The sequence below is a fragment of the Mauremys reevesii genome, linkage group 1 (genome assembly GCF_016161935.1).
Source record: "Mauremys reevesii isolate NIE-2019 linkage group 1, ASM1616193v1, whole genome shotgun sequence".
Taxonomy (NCBI): domain Eukaryota; kingdom Metazoa; phylum Chordata; order Testudines; family Geoemydidae; genus Mauremys; species Mauremys reevesii.
The window spans coordinates 41229312-41242466 of record NC_052623.1 but is presented as its reverse complement, the minus strand read 5'-3'; the positions used below and the strand labels follow the sequence as shown (position 1 = coordinate 41242466).

At 46.8% G+C, this 13155-nt stretch overlaps 1 protein-coding gene across 1 annotated transcript; it reads left to right on the top strand.

Annotated features, from left to right (window-relative positions):
• Positions 1-6975: 6975 nt before the first annotated feature.
• LOC120368717 (vitelline membrane outer layer protein 1-like) lies at positions 6976-11601 on the top strand. Its single transcript, XM_039481147.1, has 3 exons — positions 6976-7201; positions 9290-9393; positions 11228-11601. Exons 1-3 carry the CDS (start codon positions 7031-7033, stop codon positions 11520-11522), a joined length of 570 nt encoding a protein of 189 aa, XP_039337081.1. The 5' UTR covers positions 6976-7030; the 3' UTR covers positions 11523-11601.
• The last annotated feature ends 1554 nt before the right edge of the window (positions 11602-13155 follow it).

Below are 13155 nucleotides of genomic sequence, written 5' to 3'. Positions count from 1 at the left end.
GAGTCTGGAGTCTTCATCCCACCTCTTTTGTATCCCACGGGAGTGGTAAGGAGTGAGGTTGTGTTCTGGCCACGGCCAGCCTTTTCTTTGGCTTTTAGTGCCTCTCCCCTTCCCCTACCCCCCATTCTCTTTTGCCCCTCCTAAGTGGTTGCTTGACATTGGCTTGAGAAAGAAGCCAGGCAGCTTTCAGTGTGTGCTCATATATTACACTCCCACCATACCCTGTAACCCTTTAGTTCTATCCCTTATGTCTTCCCATTATACTAACAAACCCACGTGGCCAGGTAGAAGCAACACACACACAGCGTCTTTGTCCTTTGTTCACACGTTAGTCTAAGATATAAGAGTATCAAAAAATCAAACCCAAAATTCTATCTCAGGCTGACAAACAAGCTTATATACTAACAGTGGCAATAAGCTTTTCTTTCTTTGGCTGCTACTCAGCCAAGTCCAAATGCCACTGCTCTCTTTTGGGCGTAAGCCTACCCAACCATTTCTGTAAAAATTATGCACTAGATAATTGTTGGCACCAGGGGGCTACTACCCCTGAATGGATCTTTAATGGCTCCCAGGGGAGCAGATTACTGTCATACCAGTGGAAAAGGTCCACAGTAATTAACTTGCTTACACCGCAGTTTATTTGAGAAGGAGTTACACAAGCGGTATAGGGTTACATTAAGCACATCACTCCTATGTTAGACGTTAAAGAACTATACATTAAGAGCTATACATTCCTCTTAGCGAGCCTCTCTTTCACAAACATACACCAACAGGCTCTGTGCTAGCCTCACACAGGTCCTGCTTGGCAAACAGAGAATTCTATGGAAGGCTTCTTCTCTCCAGGTCTGGTCTCCTCAGCCCTCTGGTCTGTCTCAGATTCCCTCGAGGCAAGGCCTTGGCTTCCTGGAAGCCCCTCTGGTTCACAGTCCTACTCGAGCCCACAGAGCAGAGTTTTGGCTACTCTCTCTAGCAGCATCTTCAAGCGTCAATCAAGAAATCCCCCCAACAGTAATTTAATTTGCTTGATTTTTATACTCTCTTTCCTCAAAGGAGTCAAGTCTTAAAAGCATGCCCAGCGGGCATGTGGCTACTAATTTTTACTTACTTAATACTTTAGGAGGAGGCTGCAGAGTGGTGCCAACTGAACATTACCCCACATTCACTCCCTTATCAATCATTCACTTCAGCCCCCCTGTGTGATGTCTTTCAACAGCGTCAAGATGTCCTGGTCAGCCCATGCTCCACTCAGGCTGTTCTACACGTGTTGTTTGCTTTCAAGTGGACATATTAGCTGACTCAAAGTTCAGTATTGATCATACATGCAGCATGGAGCCAGTCAGTTTCACCTCTGCCATCTGCCTGATGCTAAGAGAAGGATTTTGCTCCCAGAATCCTCTTTCACAGTTTGGTCATGTCAAGCCATGTTCTCACCATTCATTCAGTATGGCCACACCAATTCCACACCACCCCAAAAAGAATCATCGTAGCCTTTAAGAGCCAAAGCTTTTCTGGTGTAGTTAAACTACAGGTAAATTAGCAGGTAAATATCTTTGGATGCAATTTTCAGCTGAGGTTTGACTGCTGAAGCAAAGCATTGTTTTCTATCCATCTCTTTCCACAGCTACCTGATCCTGGAAAGTCCCACAGCATATGGATCAGGGTTCCTTTTTCTTTGTTACAGTGCCACCTAACATCAGAGGATAAGGCCTTTATCTTGGGCAATCTCTGTGGTGTCCAATACATTTTGAATAAAGTCTTTTGCTGTATTAAATGGAGCCTGAGATCCAGAGAAGCATTTTTAACATTACATAATATGCTTTGGCACTGGGTTTCTTTCAAGGGCTGTGTAACCGGGCGGTACTCACCCCTGCCACGCCTCCTGCTGGTTGGTCCCAGAATGTCCCTCGGTCCCACCCTGGAGCACCCTCAGCAGGCTGGTGACCCACCTGTTCTCTGGCCCCAGCGTCCCTCCCTGGACCCGGTGCCCGCTATCTATAATTGGGTCTCCCCCTCCCAGGGGAACCCCACGCTACTATCCCCACCTTGCCTCAGTAGTGGCTACTGACAGTCATGGTCTAGCCCCACACCCTGGGGCAGACTGCAGTATCAGCCCACTCATCACAGGCAAAGGGGGTTTGGACCTGCTGCTTCATCCTACCCCTGGGCTGCCCTCTGCAACCCACAGTACCTATGGCCCTTCGCTAGGCCGCAGCCTAGGGCTGTCCTGGCTGGAGCTTCCCTAGCTCCTTAGCCTGTCCCCCAGCCCTGCTTCACTCAGGTAACTAGCCTCCAGCTAAGCAGCCAGGCCCATCCCTCTCTGCAGCCAGAGAGAGACTCTACCTGTGCTCTGGCTTCCCTGCCTCTTATAATCCCCAGGGCTTCAGTTTGGGGCGTGGCCCCAGCTGCAGCCACTTCTTTAATCAGCCCAGCTTCCAGAGCCACCCCTCTCAAGCCCTGTCAGGCAGCATTTCAAAGCCCTGGGGCCGGAGCAGGGTCCACCCTGCTACAGGCTGTGACCAGTCCTCTTCGGCACTTTCACAAGGAACTCCAGACTAACGAAGTTCCTCTTCATTAGGGGCCCAATCTTAATAATTGTCTCTCTTAATGCCCATTCAGGAAAGTGACTCCCACTATTTTAGTCACATGGTATTTTTTGCTGTGCCCATTGCCCATTTAATTCCATTCCATTCTGTTATTTGACATATAACATCATACTAGGAACATATTTTAGATCTTATATTTTCTACAGCTCTTTCAATAATTTTATATTTTTGAGCAAGTGCATTTTTTTTTACAATTATTACACATCTGGTTGATTGTTCTATTGTTACATTACCCAAGTTTTCTTAATTAAGATGCCCCATTTTCATTGGGCTCCTATTATTTGTTTCCATCCCTCTCCGGGTATTCACCATAGTCCATTCCCTTCTGGCACTATTTCATAGTACCCTGTTTCATTTCCCCAGGCACTTGCATATACTACCGCTTCTTGTACCTCTCCATTAGCTATACCGGAAAGGACAAGGGTGCACTGGTGTATGGTACATGCATGCACTTGCACCTTCCAGGTCTTTTGGAACAATTGATTAATATAGGAGTAATAACTCAATGCCCAATTAAGTGTGTTTAGCCAATGACCTCTCTGACTTTGTTTCAAGATATTTTTTCATTGTTCTCCCAAGATTCCCTGGGCTTTTATACACACTTTTTTCTCCAGGACAATTCTGAACTGATATTTTTTATTTGGTTAACACGTTTTAAAAACACTTTTCCCCAGGAGTTCACTTAGTTCCAGTACAGACTATCCCATTTTTTAATCCATTTTTCCCCCTTGTTCCAGAGTGTGCGCCGATTGTACTTTTGTAGGTATAAGCAGAGTCAGGATGAGTTCCACCCTGACATCTGGTGGTGAATTATGGCGAGTGTGGAAAAGAATTTCAGGAGGTGATCTTGTTTGCATAGGCACACCCCCACACCTAGCATAAGTCCACAGCAGCCCAAAATGGTCACTTTGACAGCTGTGGGATCCCCAATTTCTCTGTTATTGTTACCCCTATTATGTGAATGAGGGACTATGAAATTGTTTTATGACAGAGGGTCTCACCATCAACTAAGGAGCACTTGCTAGACAAGGGATATGGGTTCCAAAACCCAGTGAATTGAGAGAGGTTTGGGACTGGTATGTGTATCTGGTAGTATGGGCCCCCTTTTGAGAGCCTGGGTGCACCAATTGCACTGTGTTCTCTCTCCACTGTTGAATAGCAGAGCTAATTTTGATTCCATTAGAAGTCTAGCTAGAGGCTGCTGAGCTGAGTTCACTTTGAGCCAATGGTGCACCAGCACTGGGGCTCCCCTGCTACAAGCTGAAATCACTAAAAGAGCTAAACTTACTGAGCTGAGTGCTGTGTTAACTAGTGAGGGAGCCTGAAGATACATCGCTAAGCAGCTGGCAGAGTGGAGCCCACGGAACAGTGAGCAGAGCAGTTTGCGGGGACGGCTGGAGTGGCTCGTGGGTTGGCTGGAGGAATGGAGCGGCTGGTGGAGTGGAGCCATTCGTGGTGAAGGCTGCAGCAGAACTCCACAGAGAGGTGGGGCAGTCAGCCTCAAATCATGTAAGGTTTCCCTTAACACCCTGTGTGCCCTTCCCCATTTCCACCCAGGCTGGGGGGGATAAAACTCTGCAGATAAATTTTTGAACTCTGTTCAGGGACAGAGACTTTTGGGTTGTTGGACTTTGGGGTGATTGGACTTAAGACTTTAAGGGGAAAAGGACACTGCCAAAACTTAGTTGGTGGCTCTTTTGCTCATGGTTTATGTTATGAATCCTGTTTGTGGTGTTTCCCCAATATGATGCCACATTGTTTCCCTCCTTTATTAAAAGGATTTTGCTACACGCAGACTCCGTGGGAGGGGAAGTATTGCATCCTAGAGGCGCCCGGAGGGTGGTGGTATGTAATTGTCCCAGGTCACTGGGTGGGGGCTCGAGCCGGATTTGCATTGTGTTATTGAAACTGAAGCCCTGGATACTGAACCCAGCCCTTGTTGCTGGCAACTCAGAGGGGCAGAAGGGTTTGTGGAAGTACAGAAAGAACTGACAGGAATTTGTAGGGGATCTTAATGCATGACAGTCTCTGTTAGTAAGAGTTAGGCTAACTGTAACCCTAATAACGCGAGATTTGTAGAAGCGAGGATTGTGTGAGGCGAGTGGAAAAAAACTGTGTGAGAAGTTGTTTTGACCACCTGTAGATAATGTGTAGATAATACGAAATGTAGACTGGAGTCTCTTAAGTGAGAAAAACAAGATATCAGGATGACCTATGTATAAACAAAATGCAGCTGTTGCTTATTATTGTCTGTAACAAAAGTATAAATGCTGCTGTCATTGTTTACCTGTTGAGAGACCTGTCCAGGACGGGGCGACCTTGTGTCCTAGGGCACTCCCTCCCTCAATTGCAATTGCTTGAGAAATAATAAAGTATCTGACTCTGCTGCACCCAAACAAAAAGTGAGAACTGAGTTTTTCTCCGACAGGTTACGTGGGGATTGGTTCCAAGTAGCTTTTCACAGTGAGGTTTACTTTGGCTGGGACTTTGATCGACTCTGTACCATTATCTACACCAATACTGGAATTTAGACTTTTTGAAAAGTCTTTTGGAACTTTCCCCTCCCTTGGAGAGTTAACCCCGGAGGCTACATTCAGGTTTGGGACTTTTTTCTTCTATTTCTTTGGTCTGTTAAGGGTTGAAACAGGGTAATTGAGTCCTTTTATTGGTAGGTTTGTTTTATTTTTCTATGCATCTGGTTCAATAACTACTAATTTACTATTTTTTAAAATGTACATTAAAAGCAGGAAGCCTGCTAAATAATCAGTGAGGCCACTGGGTGATCAGAGTTAATCTGAGGAACTGTCCCTGATCAAGATGTCATTAAAGGAGGTTTTGGAACAAATAAATGGTCAGTCTTTAGAATAGAGAAAGGTAAATAGTGGTGTTCTGGGGTCTGTACTGGGACCAGTACTGTTAAACATATTTATAAATGATCTGGAAAAAAGGGGCAAATAGTGAGATGGCAATATTTGCAGATGATAAAAAAAAACTCAAGATTGCTAAATTTAAAACACGGTGCAAAAAGTTACAAAGGGATTTTACAAAACTGGATGACTGGGCAAGAAAATGGCAGATGAAAATCAATGTTGATACATGCAAAATAAAACACATTGGAAAACATAATCCAGTTATACAAAATAATGGGGTTCAAACCAGTTGCCACCATCCAAGAAAGAAATCTTGGAATCATTGTGGATAGTTTTCTGAAAACATCCACCCAATGTGCAGCAGCCATCAAAAAGCTAACAGAATGTTGGGAATCATTAGGAAAGTATTTCCTCTTTTATTATCTATCCCCTTTCGATCTTCATATAAATCCATGGTATGCCCACATCTTCAGTAAAATGTATTGGAATGAGAAAAGGCACAGGAAAAAAAACAAAAATGATCAGGGTCTGGAACAACTTCACATGAGAAAAGATTAATAAGGTTGGGACTTTTCAGCTTGGAAAAGAGATGACCAAGGAGGGAGTATGATAGAGGTCCATAAAATCATGACTAGTATCAAGAAAGTAAATAGGAACGTGTTATTTACTTTTTCGTATAACACAAGAGCTAGGGATACTAAATAAAATTAATATGCAGCAGGTTTAAAATGAAAGGAAATATTTTCTTCAAAGTTAACCTGTGGTACTTCTTTCTGAAGGACGTTGTAAAGGCCAAGACTGTAACAATTAAAAAAAAAAAAAGAAATAACCAAATAAATTAATGGAGGATAGGTCCTAATGGCTATTAGCCAGGATGGGCAGGGATGGTGTCCCTAACCTCTGTTTGCCAGAAGCTGGGAATGGGCAACAAAAATTGGATCACTTGATTATTGCCTGTTCGGTTTATTCTCTTTGAAGCACCTGGCATTGGCCACTATCAGAAAACAGAATACTGGGCTAGGTGGAACCTTAGTCTGACCCAGCAGGGCCATTCTTACGTTCTTATAACTGTGCCCCTAATAAGGGTGCTCATTGTATTAAAATCTGAGTAATTTAACAATCCTCTGGTCTATTCTTTGGATAGGGTCCTATGGCACAAACAGGTCCAGTAATCTCATAGCAAACAAGTCCAGAAGCAGCAAAATGAAGCAAACTTCACAGCATACTTCTTGCTTCCATCAATTTATAGGTTAACCTGCAAAAATATAAGCAAACAAAGAGCAAAGGACTCTAACCAGGCCTTATTGGTTAGTACATACTGTGCATTTATTTCTGAGAATTGTCTCACTGGGGAATGATGAGCCCTTTGTGTGCAAGGGGTGGTTGGGTCAGTGCGCAGGCGCAGGGATGCGGCATTGAGTGATTGCTCCCAGACTGATTTGGCACCAGGCCAGAAGGAAACCCAGCCCAGCTTTCCTGGGTATAAAGCTCCTGGTGCTGGGGCTGCTAGTCACTCACAAGCTTCTCCCTGGGTAGATCCAGAGCTGATACTTCACCATGCAGCCTCTCATCCATGCAGGGCTCTGCCTGCTCCTCTGCTGCTGCTTCCAAGATGCAGGGGCGCGTAGGTACACCGAAACCATCACTGTATCCAATGGAGGCCAATGGGGTGAATGGGGAGAAATGGAGTTTTGCCCCCATGGATTCGCAAATGGATTTCAACTGAAGGTAAAATTCTTCCCGGCTCCTTGCCACTGCCTCAACCCCCTGGCCACTCATCACCCAGCCTCTCAGCAAAAATTTCTCTTGACTCAAGGCTGTTTCTGGGTTTTTCAAAATCCTCTCTTCCTTTGACTCTGGTCAGCCATTTGAATACAGGGCCACTGAGTTTATTAAAGGATGTGGAGCAGGAAATGTCTGTGACCCCAGAGCTGGGGCTGAAAGGAGATGAGAACACAATTGGGTTAATGGGACTTTGCTTTGGGTTCAGCCAGAAACATCTGTCAAAGCAGAGAGGGCCAGGGAGTGCAGGGGCAGAGTTAGGAGGCGATACTAAAAGATCTAAATCTGTCTGGCTTGGGTGAGCCGTGAATAAGAGGTGGGGATGTGACTGTTGTGTGTAAGTATCTGAAGGGTTTTAGCATGGAAGGGGTGGGGAGTAGGAGGAAGGGAATAAAATGAGTGAAGGAAGTTTGACTTGAAACTCATTCTGAGGGAGGCCTCCACTAGAAAGTTTTGCCAGCAGAGCTATGCCTGTTAAGGATGTGATTTATTTTCATTTTTTGAAAATATTTCTATGCTGGCAAAAGTGCCCAAAGTGCTGCTGCCAGGCCAGTATATTTTCCTCACCAAACTGGAATAAGCTAGACCAGCAAAAGTATTTTTTTGCTACTACAGTTATGGCTACACAAGGAGGACATTGCGAGTAAGGCTAGAACAGCAAAACTATTCTAATGTAGACTAGGCCTCAGGTTTCCCTGCCAGAGAAGGAACTGTTAGTCTGTGGAGTAAGGGAATGAGTGGGAGTCCCATCACCACTGCAGTTAAATCCAGCCTGGATATCTCCCCTCTCTAACTGCTGTGAATCTGTGTGTTGCTGCAAGAGTGGAAATCCGGTGTGGGGGTTATGGGTAAGGGCAGCCTGCTCACTCTTCCCAGCTGGGATCCAGGGTCTCTGCCTGACAGAGTGGATGTCAAAGAGGTGGAAAACATAAAGGGGCATAACAGTAACTCCTCACTTAATGTTGTAGTTATGTTCCTGAAAAATGCTATTTTAAATGAAACAATGTTAAGTGAATCCAATTTCTCCATAAGAATTAATATAAATAGGGGGGTTAAGTTCCAGGGACATTTTTTTTGCCAGACAAAGGACTCTGTGTGTGTGTGTGTGTGTGTATATATCTATATATCTATCTTTATCTATATATATACACATACAATGATTGTGAAGCATGGTTGAGGTGGTGGAATCAAAGGGTGGAAGAGGGTGGGATATTTCCCAGGGAATGCCTTACTGCTAAATGACGGGTTTCAGAGTGGTAGCCTGTATCAGCAAAAACAATGAGAAGTCCTTGTGGCACCTTAGAAACTAACAAATTTATTTGGGCATAAGCTTTCGTGGGCTAGAACACATCTGATGAAGTGAGTTTTAGCCCATGAAAGCTTATGGCCAAATAAATTTGTTAGTCTCTAAGGTGCCACAAGGACTTCTCATTGTTTTTACAGCTAAATGATGAACTAGCATTCAGCTGAGCCCTCAAGGGTTAACACGTTGTTAATATAACCTCACACTCTGCAAGGCAGCACAAATAGAGGGAGGAGATACAGCATGGCAGACAGAGACAGAGACACACACCCTGTGCATGAGAGAGAGAGACCTGCATTGCTGGACATTTTCCTTTCTTTTAAAAAATGCAGTTAATTTAAAACAGGTAGTTGGGAGGGTTTATTTCAGGGATCAGCAACCTTTGGCACACGGCCCGTCAGGGAAAGCCGCTGGCGGTTTCTTTACCTGCAGTTCACCATTCCAGGGCAATGGGGGCTGCGGGAAGTGGCATGGGCCAAGGGATGTGCTGGACGCTGCTTCCTGCAGCCCCCATTGGCCTGGGACAGTGAACCGTGGCCAGTGGGATCTGCGATCAGCTGAACCTGTGGACGCTGCAGGTAAACAAACTAGCCCGCCTGACCAGCGGCTTCCCCTGAGGGGCCGTGTGCTGAAGGTTGCCAATCCCTGGTTTCTTGGCTTGAGGGTGGGATTCCTAACTCTTCTCCTCCCAGTTTGTACCTGTGCCACCATCTCCTGTACTCCTCTCCTAGGTGGAGGCTGAACAAGGCACCGGGATAATATATGATGACACGGCTTTGAATGGCATTCGCCTGCACTGCACTGACGGCTCCGTCGTTGAGTCCATGGTGGGGCCGTGAGTAGCTCTTTGGTTTCTCTCCCATCCCTCCTGCTCTGCAAGTGCAGAGAGAATAACCATGAACAGTGCCATTTGCACAGGGTCTCTTCTCTGACTATTCCCTCTGTTTGGAAGTAATCTGTAAAGGAAAATTAAAATAGGGCATTGGCTGTTTCTTCTTCTTTATGATGGACACAGCTGGCCATTTCATGTTAAAATTCAGATCTGGAAGTTGCTGTGAAGGACTGGAGAGAACCAGTGAAACGATACCAGACCCAGAGTCCAGTGTGTAATCTACAGCAATTGGGGGGTGGGAAAAGGAATTTTTCGCTACATCCTTTCATATTCTTTGGGTGAAATCCTGGCCCTACTGGAATGAGTGGGATTTTGCCATTGACATTGTTGTCAGTTCGTGGCTGTGAGTTGCACCAGCTCTGGCCAGGTAGCTGGTACAGCAGACCTCGATCAAACTGCCCAAGAAGACCAAAGACTCGGTTCAGTGGTGAAGGCACTTGGCCAGGTTTACTGTCAACAAAGCATGGTACTAGTATCCCATAGACCAGGGGTCGGCAACCAGTGGCTCGCCAGGGTAAGCACCCTGGCGGGCTGGCCCGGTTTGTTTATCTGCCGCGTCGGCAAGTTCAGCCGATCGCGGCTCCCACTGGCCGCGGTTCGCGGTCCCAGGCCAATGCGGGAGGCAGGAAGCCGCGGCCAGAGCATCCCTCGGCTCGCACTGCTTCCTGCTTCCCGCATTGGCCTGGGACCGCGAACGTGATCGGCCGAACTTGCCGGCTAAATCGCGGGTGCTTACCCTGGCGATCCGCGAGCCAGCGGTTGCCGACCCCTGCCGTAGACTCTACAGGAACACTAATACATGTATGCCCATGACAACGGATCAGCTCAGTAAGTGGCATGACTTTCTGTTTCCCCCTAGGCCAGACAGACAGCCCCTCTGTGACCCCTCTTTCACACACTGATACAAACAAGTTACGTATTATCCTTCTGATGTGGTTAGTTATCAACTCTGCCCCTCGTACCTCCTAGTTCGAACAAACCAATTTTATCTATCATCGCATCCTGTCCTCCCTCCTTGTTTTACTTGGGTTCAGCATGTATCACATGCCAGAGGACTTCTCCCTCATGGCGTTCCCTTCCCCAGCTTCTCTGATCTTGCTCTCTCCTGCCCATTGCTTTCTCTTCCTGTCTGACTCTTTCCCCGTCTTTAAATAGCTCCTGAGTCCTGGTCACTGCTGATTTTTTTGTTCTGTGTTTGGTAACTTTCCACAGCTCAAAAAACCCCTCCCCTCAGACAGAGGAGGAAGTATTTTTTGCATTGGAATGCAGTTACTCTTTTGCATAACTTTGGCAAGGTCAAAGCATTGTCATTAACATTAAGTACCTCCCCATTGTCTTCAGTCTGGAGAATATTTGATGCGTGTCCTCTCAGCAGCGGTGGGTGCACATACAGAGAGACAGTTATGATACAGCAGTTTTTCATAGTAACATTTCATCATAACTCAGTAATATCAACCAGACCTGATAAGTTCTACACACATTTCCCCAAATTATCACTCAAGGCTCATCTCATGAGTCCCCCAGGGAGTCCTCCAGCAAAACCAAGGAAGACCAGGCTTGCCACTTCTGAGATTTCTAAGGTTAAATACAAGCAAGAAAAAACACTACCCAAGAAAAAGAAAACAAAATACCCCAGGTCCTTCCAGGCCTGTTTTCAGGTCACTGCTGTGTGTCCTATGAACACTGGGCTTGGCGCACAGTAGCTAGGATGACTGGTGCCCAGTGGTGGGTAGCAGATCCTGAGTAAGTCTCAGGTAATTATTTTCTTCTCTGGCAGGTGGGGCGATTGGACTGGGGTCCAAAGGTGCCCCAACAGCAACCTGATCTCCTTCTCACTGAGAGTGGAACCGTCCCAGGGATGGGGCGATGACACGGCGGCCAACAACATCCAGTTCAGATGCTCAGATGGGACCGGGATGATGGGCACCTCACATTCCTGGGGTGATTTTAGCCCGTGGAGCAATCGCTGCAGGTCTGGGGGCATTTGTGGGATTCAGACGAAGGTGGAGGAATCCCAGGGACGTGGGGATGACACAGCACTCAATGATGTGAAGTTCTTCTGCTGCAACTAAACAAGCACCCGTCCCTGCCCAACCCCTAACACCAGCACCTGCCCATTAAACACCATTAAAGTTTAGCTCTGCTTTTGAACAGGAAGGTGTCTGTTTTATTGACCCAAGTCAGGCATGTGATCATGTGCCATCTCCACGTCTACAGGGGAACGCTGGATTCTGAGGAGAGCCAGGAGGAGAGGAGACAGGGAGGAGCATGGAAGCGGGAGAGATAATGTCTCAGATAAGGATGGAGAAGGGAGGCATGGCCATAGTGGGTAGAAAGGGGTTTTTCAAGATGTTGGGAACAGGGGCGGCTCTAGGATTTCCACTGCCCCAAGCAGGGCGGTGCGCCGCGGGGGGTGCTCTGGTCCCGCGGCGCCGGTGGACCTCTCGCAGACGTGCCTGTGGAGGGTCCGCTGGTCCCGCGGCTTGGGTGGACCTCCTGCAGGCATAACTGTGGATGCTCCACCGGAGCCGCGGGACCAGCGGCTCCTCCGCAGGCACGTCTGCGGGAGGTCCACCAGCGCCGCGGGACCAGCGGACCTTCCGCAGGCATGCCTGCGTGAGGTCCGCCGGAGCCGCCTGCCGCTCTCCCGCAGGACGCCGCCCCAAGCGCGCGCTTGGCGCGCTGGGTTCTGGAGCCGGCCCTGGTTGGGAACCAAGTAATTTTATTCTAAAAATTGTTAAAATTTGTTGTCCAGAGAACCAAGAAATGACTGGGGTCAAATCTTGTGTGTGTGACTGATTTTTGTAAAGAAGTAGACAATGAAAGATTCAAAAAGGTAAATGATTTACAGCTGTGTGTGTTTCCAAATATGGCATGCTTCACAGGATCTCCAATAAAATTATGCAATTACACAATTTTACAACTTGTCAAAGTTGCAAGACCAGACACAACAAATCCAGGCAATGCTACATAGACATAACATGTTAGGGTGTGAGTAACAGTAATACAATAAGAGAAGGCATACATGAATAGAGGGAGGGAGGGAACTGGGGGTGAGTGAAAAAGCAGAGGGGTAAGGTTGAATGGAAGCATGGCATTATTTGAGCTATCTCAACATTTTTATCCAAATGTATCTAGAAACAGGATCCAAATTTCTTCAACTTCACATAATTGATCTCTGTGGCTGTTGGAGAACTTTTCCTTCACCCCCCCTCCCCTGGTTCTTTTCATTCAGTCAGAAAGCAGAAGACCAGAAGTCTGACGTGCAGGCAATGCTATACTTATTTGGGTTAATTCCAAGCACACATATCCATAGTTCTACACACCGGCGGAGTCTGTTTCCCAGCTGTGACACTGCAGAGCATTTACACCGTGTCTCCCTTCCCAGCTCTGACTCCTCAGAGCCTTGCTTGTGTCCCTGTTCCCCATTCTCCACCCCCTTAGTAGGCCCAAATATACTTGTAGTGCACACCCCTACTTACACTCCTTACTACTTATGGTCATGTTCTGTTTTGGAGGGTCATGAGTCTGGGGTCTTCATCCCACCTCTTTTGTATCCCACGGGAGGGGTAAGGAGTGAGGTTGTGTTCTGGCCACGGCCAGCCTTTTCTTTGGCTTTTAGTGCCTCTCCTCTTCCCCTACCCCCCATTCCCTTTTGCCCCTCCTAAGTGGTTGCTTGACATTGGCTTGAGAAAGAAGCCAGGC